Here is a 19,289-nt window from a genome sequence, read left to right as displayed (position 1 = left end):
TTGCTTTTTCCCACTTCACTTTTTCAAAGGAATTGTATTAGTCCCTATTTTCACTGAAAGAAATCCAAAGAGGATTTTCACTTTTACAAAAAAAGGTAATTGCTTTTTTGCCTTATGCCTTTTGGCTTAAGAAAGATTTCATGAGAACTCTCTGTTCTACTTTTGGGTAGTGGGGGAAAGGTATAATTAAAATTAAATTAAAATACATTCCTATTTGTGTCCAAAGGTTCTGATTCTAAAGGGACAAATCTACTAAAGGCAAACAACACATTTTAAGAATTGAGTCATAAACCTTTCATATCTTCTAAAGTAATCATATACCTAGAGCTGAGTGTAATAGGTGCTATTTAAATTCATTATGAGTCGTCAGTAAAAGTTGAATTATACTGAGTTGAGTTATACTTGATGTATTGTCAACTAAGGAAGAATTATGTGCTATATCTAAGATTTTTATCAGATAATGTGAAAAAGAATATTTTCAGCAGCTGGAAAATTCTCTTCTCTGGACCAATACATTTGATTTTGACAGACAAGGTCAGTGTTTTGATCAGATTCTTCTCTGCACTCTGTTATATCCCAAAGAACTCGTGTGATACAAGGCATATCATTTAATAAGGCCCTTCAGCCAATCAAATATGGACCTGTTGATGCATCATAGATGCTGCTGGGATTAAAATGTGATGGTCTATTTAGTACTTCCTGGCAGTCAACTTAAGCCATGATACACTCACTGATGGTCAAGAATAAAAAGTGTGTTTCAGTTAATATTTTTAGTAATTTGTCTACAAAATATGTCTCTGGTCAAACCACTCTAGTTTTTAATATCAGATTTTAGAAAAATAAAATAAGATTCAAGATTAAATATTTACCAAGGAACCTAGTTAAATATCAAGGAATTTACAACCCTAGCTTTTCCTTCTGTTTTTTGTCTCCATCTGACAGTAGCAATTTAGTGTAATTGAAGAATGAAAAAAGAACTGAAAATACTTTTCACTTATATTCTTGGATTCTGCTACAGTATCAGCAGATCGTTGGCTAGGACATTTGAGGGTTACTTTTAGCTTTGGTTTGTGCCCTCCTAAAATAAATCTCGTGTAGAAGAGTTCCCATTTCTGTTATTGTTAATTACAGTTTTAGAGGAATAGCAAAATGAAACAAGTCATTTAATGCTAGAGTAGACTGTTTTGGATCATGGTTTTATTGTAATTGAAATAAAAGGGTAATAAGAATATTGTTAAAAATATTTATTCTTAAGGTACAGAATTGTTTTTTCAGTGTTGACAGGCAAATTAACTCTCAATTATATATAATAGCAGGGAATGGCTTAGTTAGACCAGAGAACCAAATCAAGTGCCTGGGTTTTATAGCATCTTTAACAGCTACTGCTTCTTTGAAAACATGATTAACATGCTAGAAAATGCAACTATTATGTCTATTAAGGAAACTAAAAACCAGAGTTCCTCCAATGGTGGACTATTTTCATCATGGAAAAACAAAGGTCTTGGTCATTTATAGCCAGAAATGCAACAATATGGGCTAGTTTGATTTGGATGCCAACTAATTTTCCTTTCCTAAACTGTCCTCTGGAGGAAATTCTAAGCAAACAAAGGAAAGGCCAATAAATAAGAACAAGAACAGTGAGAAAAAAGAACGTCAAGGGGCCTAGATCGTTTACAGAATGTACAGCCTGGCAAACCTAGGTGATAGAGTATTGAAGGTTTTATGTTTTGATGAGGGTAAAGGAGAAAAATAGTTTTAGTTCAGAGCAAACAGTGAAGGGAGCCTAGAAAACTTTGATGAAATATGAGAGCTTGGTCACTGTGGGAAGAAGTTTAAGGAAAAGTTTATAGCACAGAATATAAAATTATAAATGAAAAAATTTTATATTATACTACATATAGTATAAATTCCATATTGTAATTATAATATATATAATACATATTTGTGTATTTTAAATAAAAAGATTTGACAGTTAGAAAAAAGGAAAAATGAACTTGGCTTTAGCTTCACGGGAGCACAAATACCAAACATGACTCTGAAGAAATACTAAATTAATAACCTGTTGATTCAAAAGAATCAGCGACATCAGAAAGTTGTTCTTGAAAACAGATATGATTTTGTAAGTCTCTTAATTCATGTTTTTAAAAAATTAATTTTAGCTACTATTTTTTATATCTTTATGGGAATATAGTTGACATACAATATTATATTTGTTTCAGATGTAGAACATAGTGATTTAGCATTTATATACATTACAAACTGATCACCACATTAAATCTAGTAATCATTTGTCAACATATGAAACCATACAATATTATTGACGATATCCCCTATGCTGTGTGTTACATTTCTGTACCTATTTATTTTATAATAGGAATTTTATACTATTTAATCCCCTTTACCCACTTTTGCCACATCCCACCTCTTCTCTGCCAACTTCTAATCTCTGTACCTATGGGTCTGTTTCTGTTTTCTCTGGTTTATTCTTTTATTTTTTAGATGCCACATATAAGTGAAGTTATATGGTATTTGTCTTTCTCTGTCACTTAGCATCATACCCTCTAGGTCCCTCTAGGTCCATTCATTTTGTTGTATAATAGCAAGATTTCATTCCTTTTTATGGCTGAGTAATATTCCACTGTCTATATAGCATATCTTCTTTATCTAGTCATCTATCAGTGGGCATGTAACTTGCAGTGACTTAATGAAGACTTCTTTGGTCTAAATTGTAAGTTTCCCAAGGTCAAATATCTCATCATTTTTTTCAACACAGGAGAAGAGAAAAATTGTATTTACACATTAAAATCATCTGTGGAAATTCAACAATCTATTCAGTGCTCCATCTCTGCCCCATTAATGAAATCAGAAACTTTGGGAATAGGAACAAGATGTGGGTATTTTCCTCTTTATATTATAAGATAAAACACAGATACTGAAAACCTCACCAAAAATGTATGTAATTCTATAGATGATTATACTCTTATAACTACCACACAGACCAAAAACTGGAACTTTGTCATTCTCACCCCAGAAACGCTTTCCTTATGCTCCAACCTAATGACAACCTTTTTTTATTGCCTGCAAAGTAGTCACTGTTTGACCTCTGTACTAAATCTCTTCTTTGCTTTTCTTTATAGTTTTATCACCCAAGACTGCATTTTGGACACTATAATTCGGTCTTGCTCATTTTAAAAGCATTGTTATTTCTTTTATGCCTTCATCCTTTCTTTTTGTTATAATTTCTCTGTTGAAGAACCTGTTAGTAGGCATTGAAAAATGGAGATATTCAAATTCAGTACTTTCTCTTCATCTATTATTTGGTTATCTGGTAATAAAGTTTATATAGGAAAGGTAAAATAAATGCTTGATTCTTTTCCTTTATTTAGCAGTTTTCAAGATAAAAAATTATTTTCCTTTCATTCTCCATCCTCCTAAAGTTTATTCTATGTACTCAGATTCATGCATATTTGCAGGTTTTAGAAGGTTTAATTGCATTTCCTATAAGAAGGAAGTTCAAATGTTCCCATCTTTGGGTAGGAGAATATTCTTTAGATTGACTCTGGAGGCTTTTTGACCTTACCTGAGCCTTGATAACTTCTTTGCAATTTGGTATGATAAGACGTTCTAGGCTCACCTTGTGCATTGCCTGACCTAGACCTAGAAGGAGATATTTTTCTAAGAAGGCCTTGTGTTGCTTAGTGTGTAACAGTATTGTTAAGACCACAATCTGTGCTCTAGGGATGCCCAGTGTTACCTGGCTGGTCATTGCTTTTAGACCTCTTTGGTGGACAGCGCTAGAAGGTAGGTATAGATATAGATATAGATATAGATATAGATATATGAGAAAATACCTCATGATCTCATATTGATTCTTCCAATCAAATTCATTAATACTTGACCTTTTCTATATTATATTTGTATCTTCTTTCTTCCGAACCAGGAAGTATCATTCCCAAGGTCATAGGAAACGCAAATTTAGAATAACTGCTCTTTTCTTTTATTGCACCTTGTAATCATGGCCGTCTCAGACTATCAACGTGGTTGGCATCACTACCAACATAATCTGTCCTCTGTGCATATGAGCCATGACACACTGTGCTTTCTTCTTTCTAATCTCTTCTAATTATAGGTCCACAAGTAACTGCACGTGTAATGCTCATCGCCAGTCTTTCTGCCCATGTCTGTCTAGTTATTTGGCTGCCTGAAGCTAACTCCAGCAGATTCCTCAGGAGGTTCTCATGGGGACAGTATTCTCTGAGCTCTTCCATGTTGGTAATCATTTACCTGTACCTTTTATAAACACTTGGCTCACATTTAATTTCTTTGAGTATTTTGCATATCGGACTCAATTTTCTTCTGGCAAAAAAGCCCTGTGGTTGAAAAGTCTGATAATTGAACGTGCTGAAGTTAAGAACGTTATATGTGGAGAAGTCAGCAGACAGCAGGAGCTTTATTCTTTGTACAAGGCTGTACGTACAGGGATAGGACCTACTATTTTGAATACCTGCAGTGAGCTATGTGCTTTATGTATGCTATATTAATAGTTCCATACTTTCAAGCTCTCTATACTAAGTCATTTTGATAAAAGAGGATGTAAACATTTGAGACCTGTGTAAACATTTTACTCTAAAACTGAGCAATTGGAGTTCAAAAGAAGTCTGCCTAAGACCAAGGCCAAAATCAGTCTACCAGGTTATGCTGTCCTTTTGACAGGGTGACTTCATGTTCAGTTTTCCCGGGGAGAGTCCCAGTTTATGCCTGTCATCCCATAATAATTACTAACAGGAGCCCACTTTCCCCTAAAATTTTATGTTTTGGAAGATAAATTACATATGTTGTTGCACTATTTCTTGACCACCCGGTAATGGATTCAACTTTAAGCTCTTTGGTAAAAACATGAGAGCATATATTGAAGTCATGAATGTCTATATTTTCAGTGCCTGTATTTCATCTCCTTCTGTGTCTGCAAATTGTGTTGCATTGCCATCCTTTTACTATTTGCTGTATACATTGCTACTGAAACTTCTTGTGAATGTAAATCTTCTAGAAAATTAAGGCAAAGAGAAACATAGTAAGCCATTCTTGTTTACGTGGTCTAAGTCCTAGCCTTCTGACTTTCCCTTGTTGGAGGAAACTACTACTTTTAGTATAGGAATCATGAGGTTTGGCAGGTTAAAGGGGGGGGGGGGGGAAGGTAGCATTTTGCTAGAATAGTAAATGCTTCATCATTTGTATTGTTCTCATGGGCACTAAATTCTTTTTTTTCTTTAGATCTTTATTGCAGTATAACTGCTTTACAGCGTTGTGCCAGTTGCCACTGTACAACAAAGTGAATCAGCTGTATGTACACATGGGCACTAAATTCTACTGAAATTAATGGGGAGACGTGGTATAGGTTGAGAGTCTGATGACACGCTCAATTTAAGTCCCTAAGAAAGAGACGGTAGGTCTGTAATGGTCCTCCAGAGAAGCTAGATGCTGTATTAATGCACAGAACCAGGAGGTAAGGAAAGAAACAGAATGCCACCTGAGCTCCCACCCTCTGGAAGCTGACAGCAGTTCCAGAAACTCATACTATGCTGTGGTTTTATGAAACTGCCACACCAAGAACCAAGAAGAAAAGCCCTGAGGAGCTCCTTGTAAGACTGACAGCACCAGAGACTGGTTGCCAGGAGAGATTCTGTCGCGAATCTAGTGGGGCCACAGAGACACTGGCGGCTGGACTTGGTGTCCTGAATGCAGTGCTCTACTGGGGACAGGCGCCTGGGATCTGGACCTCGCTCGCCAGGGAGGACGGCGCTGCATTCATTTGGGGCCGTGTGTGCTGATCATCGCATGTATTCTTCAGTAATTACAGAAGAAAGTTAGCGGTTTCTATATCATCACTGCTGAATTATTTTTAATTTTAAAGGGATACACACCCATTGAAATAAATTCAGAATAGAAAGGTACGTTTTAAAAAGTTAAACTGTCCCAAATCTATCTCTCCTCAGCATTCCAACCAATTATATGGACATAACCACTGTTAATATTTTTAAGTGTGTCCTTCCAGAGGTTTGCTAAGCATATTTAATATATTAACTCTTACCAATAACATAATTTTTAAAATATATACTTTTCAGCCATTTGCTGGATCTTTTTTTTTTTTTTTCACTTGAAATGATATCAAGGACAACTTTTACATGTTAGTATGGACAGCCTACTTTGGAATTTTTTAACAGCTGCATATTATTTTGTTGTCTGGATATGCTAGCATGTATGTAATCAGAACCCTTTCCTTTTGGATTTAGGTAATTTCCAGTTTTTTCCTTTTATGAACAGTTCTGTCTTGAACTTCCTTGTGCATGTCTCTGCACACATATGAGTGCATTGGTTAGTTCTCGCCAAATTTCCCTTCAGTTTACACTCCCAGTCACAGTTACGGAGTACCTATTTGTCAACCTTGGCATCTCTGTTCGTGTGAGTTGAAATATGGTACCCATTTTTATTTAATTTACATTTTCCTGTATGAATAAGGTGGGCCACTTTTTCTTGTATTTATTATTCTTAGAACGATGTTGAATAATGGTTAAATATTCAGGCTTTGGAGCTACATTGTCTGAATCTCACTGCCACCATAAAACAGCAACGTCACCACATCCTAGTAACTTCCCTGTGCCTCACTTTTATCCTGTGTAAGATGAAATGAGAGAGATATTATTTACCTCTTGTTGTCATAAGGATTAAATAGGTTAACATATGTAAATCATTTGTAATAGTTTTTAAGATAGAATGAACATTTGCCATTATTAAACATGGCTTTTAAGGGAATTGCATAATTATGATTTTTGCTTTTTTTCTGTTCAATTATTTATCTTTTTATTGACATGCAAGAGCTTGTTTGAAATGAGTCCTCTATCTCCCTTGCTTCTTTAAAATTTTAATTTCCTTAAGCAAGGATTATATCTCTCTGGATTTTAAATAACCAGCACATTGAGGTATTTTAGAAATTTTTTGATTTATTCATTAATTCAAAATTTATTGATCCAAAAATTTATTTTCCAAAAATTGAATAGCATTGAGAATACAGAAATAAAAGAATAAAAGTAGGTGATCCTTCCTTTCCTGAAGGTGTGGGGTGGAGATGGAGTCAAGTTGTTGCTATTTTGAAACAGTGCAGTGAAAGCTATCATAGAACTAATAGAAGTAACAAAATGTTTGGGTGAGCCAAAAAAGAGCCTCTTAGGAAATCAGGGCACGGGTGACCTTCCAGCAGGATGCTCGAATGTCTTTTGGAGGTATGAAATTATTCTCTGGTGATGAGGGCAGAAAGGCTCACCTGGCCCTCTGGAATACAGTATGACGGGAGGACTCAGTTCAGGGTCATTTCTATGTTCAGGGTCCCATGGACTCAAATTCTCCGAAGCAGAAAATCTCTGACATCATTACTTGATGAGACATAGTCAGAGAAACTAACACTCCCTTAGGAAAAATGAAGAGAACGTAGTAACTAACTCCAGGAGAACTTGAAATCACTCCAAGCTATATGGCCTCTACCTGTCATTTTCTCAGGTGTGGAGTTCATGGGGTGTTTCTAAGTATGAACATTTGAGTTGCCTTAGATTTGACAGCATTAGTTTATTGATGGTTTTTCATCGGCTGTCATCCTGTATCATTTTTACCATTATTTCCAACAGCATTTAGTTTTCTGAAAAGAAAAACAACATATCCAAATTGGCTTACACAGTTTATTTAAATCACTAAACACTTAAAGTTTTGTACTATGTCAGTGTTGAAATCAACTCTCTTTCCTCAACCTGCAAAAGTTGTTTTTAGGTTTATAGTCTCTGTAAACAGGAGTACTCTACATGAGGTCAGAAATATATCTATTTTTTCTATCATTGTTTGAAAACTAACATAGTTCTTGGTATATGGTTATGGGTACTTTAATTTTGAAATAATCCAGAATAAAAATGTCTTTGGATCAAATCTTCTTACACTTGGAAAGATAAAAAGTGGTAGTTGGTCAAATATACAATTCATGTTATACTTTATAAAATATATAGCAAATAACTATTCAAATGTGGAATTAGAATTTATACATACATATGTATATATACACACATACAAATTTCTACATTGTTTTGTTCTGACTATTCTTTTGTTGTTATTGAAAATATTGTCTTCTCTTAGTCAGAATAGTAGTTACCTTTAAGTGCTGGAGACATGGAGGGCCATGAGGGTAGATTTTAGGGTGTTGGTAGATATTCTGTTTCTTGATCGAGAGGATATTGGGACCATCCACTTCATGAAAATTTCCCTGGCACTGTAGACTCATGCGTCTTGCAACTTTTCTTTGTGTGTATTACAAGAAAAAACCCCCAAACCCAACAAAAAGAGCTGCAGGTCCTTCTTTCATATTCACTGTCTTTTCCTTGAGTATGGGATTATGTTTGTCTGCATCAGACATGAGAAGTCTGTTAAAGCAAATATAAGCTACCTTCAGGCATGCGTGGAAGAATGGGCTTTCTGTGTGACCCTGAGCTCTAAGCAGTCCGTTCTAGACCTGGTAAGAGCTACGCACGTCTGTGCTAGAGAGCAGGACGACTTCCCGTCCCCGAGACACATCACCATCCTTTCCCTAGAATTCTTACGTGAAGCCCTTGCACGTACAACGCTGAGAGCTCCACTTACGTCTCTTTTGGGTGATGCAGGACTGTCTTGCCTGACAAGCAGTAAAGAGGCTTGTTTGCTCCTCAGCTCGCGTGGTCGTAGTATTTTGATCAGCTAATTCACACGGCTAACTTCCAGAAACTTCTCGTAGATCAGGGATATTCCTTAAGCATTTTTAGTCACTGCCACAGTATACCCATTTTAATAGTAGGCATTAACGTGATAAGCTGAGGTTGATATAGTCATTTTATGAGCTTGTTTTTGTTCAGGCACCGTAGAGAAAGTAAACATCTCAGAGAATTTTAGTGTTAAAAAATATTCAGTATTACCTGTTTACAAACTTACACGTTTAATATTGTTACATATGCTACCAATACTTGGTATAATGTGATTTTTTAAAAATAAATTTATTTAGATATTTATTTTTATTTATTGGCTGTGTTGGGTCTTCGTTGCTGGGCTTTCTGTAGTTGTGGAGAGCTGGGGTGCTCTTTGTTGTGGTGTGTGGGCTTCTCATTGTGGTGGCTTCTCTTGTTGCAGAGCACAGGCTCTAGGCACACGGGCTTCAGTAGTTGCACAGCGTGGGCTCATTAGTGGTGACTCACAGGTTCTGGAGTGCGGGCTCAGTAGCTGTGCTGCACAGGCTTAGTTGCTCCATGACATGTGGGGTCTTCCCAGACAGGGGTTCAAACCCATGTCCCCTGCATTGGCAGGTGGATTCTTAACCACTGTGCTACCAGGAAAGCCAAATATAACGTGATTAATACATGCTAGTTTCATCAGTACAAGTCTTACCACTTATACCGTTGATATACAAAATGTAACATTTTAATAAATATTGATACATTTTTCTTATTATGCCAGGGCCACTAAGAAATGCAGACACACACACACACACACAAATATAGGATAAGAATAATAGTATTGCTCATTCCTACTCAAAAATGATGCTAGATATTAAAGAATTTGAGAATCTTGTTAATGAAAATTCCTAAGGAATGCAAGATTTGCTTAATTTTAAAGATACTTCTATGATACAGATTTAAACGACATATAGCCTTGCTTCTTCTGGAGTTGTGCCAAGGGTCTGCACTGACGTATTACCTGATCCCAAGCAACAGTAACGGAGGTAAAGAAGGAAAAGTCAATAAAGAGTAGTTATTTAATGATCAATAAAAACTTAATTTGCATTTTTATAGAACCAATTGATTTTTTAAAACAATTGATTATCTACATTGACAGTACCTTACAGCCAACGACTGTTGGTTTTAGTTCATGGCTATTAAGAAAAGATGAAACTTCATTCACAATGGTTTATCTTCACTGGGATCAGTTAAGAGATATGAATTATTTTTAAATACCCTATTCTCACCGTGGTATCATATAACTAAAACAATTCTTGTTTTTGCATTTGAATGTCCCTTAATTTTACTGCTATAAAATAACTGCACATATCAGTGAGAATTTTTCTGGGTTAAATAATCTCATTTTAAAAAATTTTATTTATTTATTTATTCATGTTATTGGCTGTGTTGGGTCGTTTTTGCTGTGCACGGGCTTTCTTTTAGTTGCAGTGAGTGGGGGCTACTTGGCATTGTGGTGGGCTGGCTCCTCATTGCCGTGGCTTCTCTTGTTGCAGACCATGGGCTCTAGGCTCATGGGCTTCAGTAGTTGCAGCACATGGGCTCAATAGTTGTGGCTCACGGGCTTAGTTACTCCGCGGCATGTGGGATCTTCCTGGAGCAGGGGATAGAACCCGTGTCCCCTGCATTGGCAGATGGATTCTTAACCACTGCGCCACCTAGGAAGCCCAATAATCTCATATTAATTAATTTAATGTCATGATATTTCCCCAAAAAATCCAAATTAAAAAAAAATACATAAGCAGGATATGTTGCAGGATAAAGAGGGATTTAGTTTAAAGAATTAGTGGTGTTTATTTTTAAAAAATAGATTACCATTAGAAATATTTAGTTCATTAAAAAGAAACATTTGGTCTCGCTCCGCCTGTTCCGCCGCCTTCCTCCCTGTGCGCTGCCCGGCCGGCCGCCATGGCGAACGTGGCCCACACGAAGCTGTACGACATCCTGGGCGTCCCGCCTGGCGCCAGCGAGAACGAGCTGAAGAAGGCATACAGAAAGTTAGCCAAGGAATACCATCCTGATAAGAATCCAAACGCTGGTGACAAATTCAAAGAAATAAGTTTTGCATATGAAGTACTATCAGATCCTGAGAAGCTCGAACTATATGACAGATATGGAGAACAAGGTCTTCGGGAAGGTAGCGGCGGAGGTGGTGGCATGGATGATATTTTCTCTCACATTTTTGGTGGATTGTTCGGCTTCATGGGCAACCAGAGCAGAAGTCGAAATGGCAGAAGAAGAGGAGAAGACATGATGCATCCACTCAAAGTATCTTTAGAAGATCTGTATAATGGCAAGACAACCAAACTACAACTTAGCAAGAATGTACTCTGTAGTGCATGCAGTGGCCAAGGTGGAAAGTCTGGAGCTGTTCAGAAGTGTAGCGCTTGTCGGGGTCGAGGTGTACGCATCATGATCAGACAGCTGGCCCCAGGAATGGTGCAACAGATGCAGTCTGTGTGTTCTGACTGTCATGGAGAAGGGGAGGTAATTAATGAAAAGGACCGCTGTAAAAAATGTGAAGGGAAGAAGGTGATTAAAGAAGTCAAGATTCTTGAAGTCCACGTAGACAAAGGCATGAAACATGGACAGAGGATTACATTTACCGGGGAAGCAGACCAGGCCCCAGGAGTGGAACCAGGAGACATTGTTCTTTTGCTGCAAGAAAAAGAACATGAGGTGTTCCAGAGAGATGGAAATGATTTGCACATGACATACAAGATAGGACTTGTTGAAGCTCTATGTGGATTTCAGTTCACATTTAAGCACCTTGATGGACGTCAGATTGTGGTGAAATATCCTCCTGGCAAAGTAACTGAACCAGGATGTGTCTGTGTAGTTCGAGGTGAAGGAATGCCACAGTATCGTAATCCCTTTGAAAAAGGTGATCTTTACATAAAGTTTGATGTGCAGTTTCCTGAAAACAACTGGATCAACCCAGACAAGCTTTCTGAATTAGAAGATCTTCTGCCATCTAGACCAGAAGTTCCAAACATTCTTGGAGACACAGAGGAGGTAGAGCTTCAAAAATTTGATAGCACTCGGGGCTCAGGAGGTGGTCAGAGGCGTGAAGCCTATAATGATAGCTCTGATGAAGAAAGCAGTAGCCATCATGGACCAGGAGTGCAATGTGCCCATCAGTAAACTCTGCAAACAGATTGCACAGGTGGATTTTCTTTCCGCTTTTGCTTGGTTTGTTTTCAGCGTTCCAGCTAGAGAGTCTGGTCAGTCCAGATGAACTGATGGACATCTGTTGGTCTATGTGTAACTTTTAAAATTGGTATAGTATCTACAGCGTGTATAATTTAAACTAACCACAAAGCTTTACATCTTCATTTCGACTGTTCTGTAGCAGAATAAAGCACTTGAAAGGAAACAAGACTCCCTTTCACACATGGGTTATAAGTCTCAGTCCTGGTATCTGTGCTTGATTTTTATCAGTTTTGTGTAGATTTTACGTTTCATATTTTAAATTCAAATCCCACATTGTAAAGTATGTGTACAATTTGTCCTGAAGCTTTGTGTTTGGCTGCACCTGCATAAGCTGCTACAAATAGAATAAAGAATTTCATAGCCTGTATCTATCATTTAGATGCATGGAAAAATGGGCTTTGCACACAATGGGTTTGGAGCTGACTGGGAACAATGGAAAAAATAACAATAGCTGAGCTGTGGTTGTAAAGTTTGGATCCCCTCCCCCCCTTTTCTTTTTTTTTTTCTTTTTTTTTCTTTTTTTTTTTTTTAACCATCTTGTGAAAGGTTTCTGAAACTCAATAATAAAAAGCAGTTGGTGTAAAAAAAAAAAAAAAAAAAGAAACATTTTGCCCCAAATAGTTCTACAACATGGAAAATTCCTCCAGTAATTTCACATAAATTTTTCTAATAGACCCTCATGAAAATACCTTTATCAAATTGTAAGATCCCTGACCTCTTCTAAATCAAATAATGCTAATTAGCTGTGAACCACTGAGCTTCCTGAAGGTATTTTTTTTGAAAAATCATGCTTTTTGCTTTGTTTTGTAGTTAACATTTCAAATCACTCATTTGTCACAGAAATTAATGTTCCTTATATTGCATAAAGGCTATTCATGTGAATTCTGGACACGTTCAACAAAACAGTGATAAATATACTTAATGTGGTCCATTCCTATAAAATAGATTCCTCATATTTTCTTTATTAACAGAAGTAGAAACTCCTGTTCAGTGGAGTTCTATGAATCTTTAAATGTTGAGTGATAATTGGCTGCTTGGCTAAGATATAGACCCAGCAGAAAAGCTGAGTAACTTACAAGCAATTATACTTAGAAATATATTTCTACCTTATCTCACCTTTGCCAAAATGAGAGTTACTACTATGCTGAGGAATGTGGGGGAAAGCTTAATGGTCTTAAGATACTCTGTGTGTGGTCAAAAGCAAGGAAAGGAGAAACACAAGCATTGGGAAGAGACAAGGACAGTTGATGTCAAAATTCTACCCATAGGAAGAAACATGCTTTCTCATTTCTAACTCATAACCGCCCAGTACAATTTTCTCTCACATTACCTTAAAAATTAAAACTTGAAAAATTAAAAACTATTTGAGCAAAAATCCAATTAATTAATAATTTACTTATGTTAAAATGTGAATCCCTGTAAGAATGCAAATAAATCTCTCAGGTTGGGATGATATCAATCATGTATACCTTAGTGTGAATTTTCTACAGTCAGATGATTTTCCTTCTAAAGTTGGTATAAAGTCCACTATATGTTGTTAACGTGGCTACGTGGGCCACAGTATCTTTATTCCTTTTACCTTCAATGCCACACGATTCTTTGCTTCTAACACTAAAAGCTAACTATTTACAATAATTACTATAGTTAAACTGTATTTTTGAGTTAAAAAGGCAATATTTCATTATCTGTGACAGCTTTTATGAAAGAATATTTTGCAAGATTAGCTACAGCTTATTGAGGCATAACAGTTTTAAGGAGGGGCATCCTATAGTGTCGCAAATATAAGTATTTTATTCAAAACTGTTTGGGGGGTACATACACCATGATAAAAACAAACATATTCAAGGATAAAAAAATTATTTTTGTTGGGCGATACAGAATATGTTTACCTAATGATTGTCCCTCCATCTATTTTAAATGAAAGTTTGAATATTCTTAAAAAGGGAATTTGGATACTTATGTTTAACGAATAAATTTGCTTAAAATTCCCAAGAGTTTGTGGTAGGCATTAATAATTCTTTTAGATACTCAATTCTCTATTTTTAGAGAAAGATTACACTTGCTCACTGCTAAAGTTAAGTGTGCCCTGCATTAATTTTAAGTTAATGTGGAAGAATTTCATTCCAAAAGAGTAGAGGGAGCAGCCAAAATTTTCAGAATTTTTTAGTCCAGTTCCTTAAATAACAAAATATTGTATCTATAACAATAGGGAACAGTCCTGTATTGTAAATCTAATGTTCTAACAATAAAATTAATTTGAAATACAGTATTATGGTGGTTATATGTTATCATTATTTTTAAAAAATTCATAATATTTTATATTCACTGAATTTATGTCATATATTCAATTAAAATATCAACAAAATATATTGTGAGCAATATGGGAAATTTACTAATATCGAGACTTTGTTACTTAAATGAGAGAAACTTCGGCTATTCACAGACTAACTGGCTGACCCTAAATTTATATATTTTTTCTTTTTCTGTTGAAAGAGTAATTTATTTTTGATTATTCACTTACTAAAACAAATGCATTTGAAACACAGAGGAGATGTGGATCAGCTCTGTGTAGTATCAGTGGAATGGATATTTACCAGACATTTCAATAAAAAAAAAATTCCCCTTTTCTTTGTTCTGAGCATGATAATGGAAAGGTTTTTTTTTTTTAATGAATTTTTATTGGAGTATAGTTGCTTTACACAACATTGTTTTTACAATGTTGTGTTAGTTTCTACTGTACCGCAAAGTGAATGAGCTATACATATACACATATCCCCTCTTTTTTGGATTTCCTTCCCATTTAGCTCACTACAGAGCACTGAGTAGAGTTCCCTCAGTTATTTATTTTATACGTAGTATCAATAATATACTGTGTCAATAGTATCTGTGTCAATCCCAATCTCCCGGTTCATCTCCACCCCCGCCGCCTTGGTGTCCATACATTTGTTCTCTACGTCTGTGTCTCTATTTCTGCTTTGCAAATAATATCATCTATACCATGTCTTTTAGATTCCACAAATATGTGTTAATATAGGATATTTTTCTCTTTCTGACTTACTTCACTTTGTTTGACAGTCTCTAGTCCATCTACATCTCTACAAATGACCCAATTTCATTCCTTTTTATAGCTGAGTAATAGTCCATTGTATATGTGTACCACATCTTTATCCATTCATCTGCTGGTGGACATTTAGGTTGCTTCCCTGTCCTGGCTATTGTAAATAGTGCTGCAATGAACATCGGAATGCATATGACTTTTTGAATTATGGTGTTCTCTGGGTATATGCCCGGTAGTGGGATTGCTGGGTCATATGGTAGTTCCATTTTTAGTTTTTTAAGGAACCTCCATACTGTTCTCCATAGTGGCTGTATCAATTTACATTTCCACTAATAGTACAAGAGGGTTTTTGTTGATCCAGACCCTCTCTAGAATTTTTTGTTTGTAGATTTTTTAATGATGGCCACTGACCAGTGTGAGGTGATAACTCATTGTAGTTTTAATTTGCATTTCACTAATAATTAGTGATGTTGAGCAGCTTTTCATGTGCCCTTTGGCCATCTGTATGTCTTCTTTGGTGAAATGTCTATTTAGGTCTTCTGCCCAATTTTTTTTTTTTTATAAATAAATATTATTGGCTGTGTTGGGTCTTTTTTTGCTGTGCACGCTTTATTTAGTTACGGTGAGCGGGGGGCTGTTGTGGTGCGCGGGCTCCTCATTGCCGTGGCTTCTCTTGTTGTGGAGCATGGGCTCTAGGTGCGTGGGCTTCAGTAGTTGCAGCACATGGGCTCAATAGTTGCAACACATGAGCTTAGTTGCTCTGCGGCATGTAGGATCTTCCTGGAGCAGGGATCAAACCCGTGTCCCCTGCATTGGCAGGCAGATTCTTAACCACTGTACCACCTAGGAAGCCCTTTCTGCCCATTTTTGATTGGATTGTTTGTTTTTTTGATATTGAGCTACATAAGCTGTTTGTATGTTTTGGAGATTAATCCTTTGTCAGTTGCTTTGTTGGCAAATATTTTCTCCCATTCTGAGGGTTATCTTTTCATCTTCCTTATGGTTTCCTTTGCTGTGTACAAGCTTATGAGTTCATTAGGTCCCATTTGTTTATTTCTGTTTTATTTTCATTATTCTAGGAGGTGGATAAAAAAAGATTCTGCTGTGATTTATGTCAAAGAGTGTTCTGCCTATGTTTTCCTCAAGAAGTTTTATAGTGTCTGGCCTTACATTCAGGTCTTTAATCCATTGTGAGTGTATTTTTGTGTATGGTGTTAGGGAATGTTCTAATTTCATTCTTTTACACATAGCTGTCCAGGTTTCCTAGCACCACTTATTGAAGAGGGTGTTTTTTCTCCATTGCATATTCTTGCCTCTGTCATAAATAGGTGACCATAGTTGTGTGGGTTTAACTCTGGGCTTTCTATCCTGTTCCATTGGTGTGTATTTCTGTTTTTGTGCCAGTACCATACATCTTAATTACTGTAGCTTTGTAGTATAGTCTGAAGTCAGGGAACCTGAGTCCTCCAGCTCCATTTTTCTTTCTCAATATTGCTTTGGCTATTTAGGGTCTTCTGTGTTCCCATATAAATTGTAAAATTTTCTGTCCTAGTTCTGTGAAAAATGCCATTGATAATTTGATAGGGATTGCATTCACTCTGTAGATTGGGTAGGATAGTCATTTTCACAATGTTGATTCTTTCAATCCAAGAACATGGTATGTCTCTCCATCTGTTTCTGTCATTTTTGATTTCTTTAATCAGTGTCTTATAGTTTTCTGCATACAGGTCTTTTGCCTTGTTAGGTAGGTTTATTCCTAGGTATTTTATTCTTTTTGTTGTAATGGTAAATGGGATTGTTTCCTTAATTTCTCTTTCTGATTTTTCATTGTTAGTGTATAGGAATGCAAGAGATTTTGTATCCTGTGACTTTACTAAATTCATTGATTAGCTCTAGTAGTTTTCTGGTGGCATTGTTAGGATTTTCTGTGTACAGTATCTTGTCATTTGCAAACAGTGACAGTTTTATGTCTTCCTTTCCAATTTGGATTCCTTTTATTTATTTTTCTTTTCTGATTGCTATGGCTAGGACTTCCAAGATTATGTTGAATAATAATGGTGAGAGTGGACACCCTTGTCTTTTTCCTGATCTTAGAGGAAATGCTTTGGGTTTTTCACCATTGAGAATAATGTTTGCTGTGGATTTGTCATAAATGGCCTTTATGATATTGAGGTATGTTCTCTCTATGCCCACTTTCTGAAGAGTTTTTATCATAAATGCGTGCTGAATTTTGTTGAAAGTTTTTCTGCACCTGTTGAGATGATCATGTAGTTTTTCTTCTTTAATTTGTTAATATGGTGTATCACATTGATTTGCACATATTGAAGAATCCTAGTATTCCTGGGATAAATCACACTTGATCATAGTGTATGAAGCTTTTAATGTGTTGTTGGATTCAGTTTGCTAGTATTTTGTTCAGGATTTTTGCATTTGTATTCATCAGTGATATTGGCCTGTAATTTTATTTTTTTGTAATGTCTTTGTCTGGTTTTCATATCAGGGTGATGGTGGCCTCATAGAATGCATTTGGGAGTGTTCTTCATGCTGCAATTTTTGGAAGAGTTTGAGAAGGATTGGTGTTAGCTCTTCTCTAAATTTTTGATAGAATTTGCCTGTGAAGCCATCTGGTCCTAGACTTTTGTTTGTTGGAAGATTTTTAATCACAGTTTCAATTTCATTACTTGTGATTAGACTGATTATATTTTCTATTTCTTCCTGGTTCAGTTTTGAAAAGTTGTACTTTTCTAAGAATTTTTCCATTTCTTCCAGGGTGTCCATTTTATTGGTGTAAGTTGCTTGTAGTAGTCTCTTATGCTCCTTTGTATTTCTGCAGTGTTGCAATTTCTCCTTTTTCATTCCTAATTTTATTGATTTGAATCCTCTCCCTTTTTTTCTTGCTAAGTGTGGCTAAAGGTTTATCAATTTTGTTTATTTTCTCAAAGAACCAGCTTTTAGTTCATTGATCTTTGCTATTATTTTTTTCTGTTTCTATTTCATTTATTTCTGTTCTGTACTTTATGATTTTTTTCCTTCTACTAACTTTGGGGTTTTTTTGTTCTTTCTCTGGGCACTTTAGGTGTAAGTTTAGATTGTTTATTTGAGAGTTTTCTTGTTTCTTGAGGTAGGACTGTATTGCTATAAACTTCCCTCTTAGAACTGCTTTTGCTACATCCCATAGATTTTGGGTCATTGTGTTTTTGTTGTCATTTGTTTCTAGGTATTTTTTGATTTCCTCTTAGATTTTGTCAGTAATATCTTGGTTATTTAGTAGCGCATTGTTTAGTCTCTATGTGTTTGTGCTTTCTAACAGTTTTTTTCCTAAAACTCATTTATAATCTCATAGCATTGTGGTCATAAAAAATGCTTGATACAATTTCAGTTTTCTTAAGTTTACCAAGGCTTGATTTGTGATCCAAGATGTCATCTATCCTGGAGAATGTTCCATGTGCACTTGAGAAGAAGGTGTGTTCTGCTGCTTTTGAATGGAATGTACTATAGATATCAATTAAGTCTATCTGGTCTAATGTGTCATTTAAGGCCTATGCTTCCTTGTTAATTTTCTGTCAGGATGATCTGTCCAGTGGTGTAAGTGGGGTGTTAAAGTCCCCCATTATTATTATGTTATTGTCAATTTCCCCTTTTATGGCTGTCAGCATTTGAAAAATATGGAGCACTTCACGAATTTGCATGCCATCCTTGTGCAGGGGCCATGCTAATCTTCTCTGTATTGTTCCAGTTTTAGTATATGTGCTGCTGAAGTGAGCACTACATCTACTTTTAGGTGGTGTTAATACTTGCCTCTCATAATTATTTGGAGAATAAAAAAGATAATGTATATATAAGGTATTGTACATTGGGAAGCATTATTGTACAAGTGTGAGGTCTTGTTTTCATCACTTTTGTACAGCTGTTTTGTATATTCTAATTCAAGGAATCATAATTTATGTGTTAAAAATAAAAATTAAATAATTGTTAATATAGTTGATTAGTACAAGTTTATTTTCAGACTTATATTTTAGATATTTTGTTACACTTTTGTTCTTCTTCAAATAAATTATGCACAAATTTAGAAAAAATACTTAAGATAATGAGATGAAAATATAAAGACATCTGTCATCACTGTGAGATAGTTTTCAGCTTTTATCAGCAGATTTTTCCCTATATGTTATTGTTCTGGTTATAATAGCAGAATTCTTCTCCTTAAATGTGTAGTTATTGAAAAT

General features: G+C 35.7%; 1 protein-coding gene and 1 non-coding gene across 2 annotated transcripts; one reads left to right on the top strand and one right to left on the bottom strand.

Moving 5' to 3' along the window:
* Window positions 1–10,657: 10,657 nt before the first annotated feature.
* On the top strand, window positions 10,658–11,959 carry LOC130833218 (dnaJ homolog subfamily A member 2-like). The gene has a single exon (XM_057702626.1). It carries the CDS (start codon window positions 10,704–10,706, stop codon window positions 11,937–11,939), a length of 1,236 nt encoding a protein of 411 aa, XP_057558609.1. The 5' UTR covers window positions 10,658–10,703; the 3' UTR covers window positions 11,940–11,959.
* A 6,766-nt stretch (window positions 11,960–18,725) lies between these two features.
* Window positions 18,726–18,832, bottom strand: LOC130834253 (U6 spliceosomal RNA). The gene has a single exon (XR_009048636.1). It is a non-coding gene; the product is annotated as a U6 spliceosomal RNA (small nuclear RNA).
* Window positions 18,833–19,289: the final 457 nt, after the last annotated feature.

Source organism: Hippopotamus amphibius, chromosome 12 (assembly GCF_030028045.1).
Source record: "Hippopotamus amphibius kiboko isolate mHipAmp2 chromosome 12, mHipAmp2.hap2, whole genome shotgun sequence".
Classification (NCBI taxonomy): Eukaryota; Metazoa; Chordata; class Mammalia; order Artiodactyla; family Hippopotamidae; genus Hippopotamus; species Hippopotamus amphibius.
Note: the sequence above shows the minus strand (reverse complement) of the source record. Positions and strands in the feature narration are given on the sequence as shown.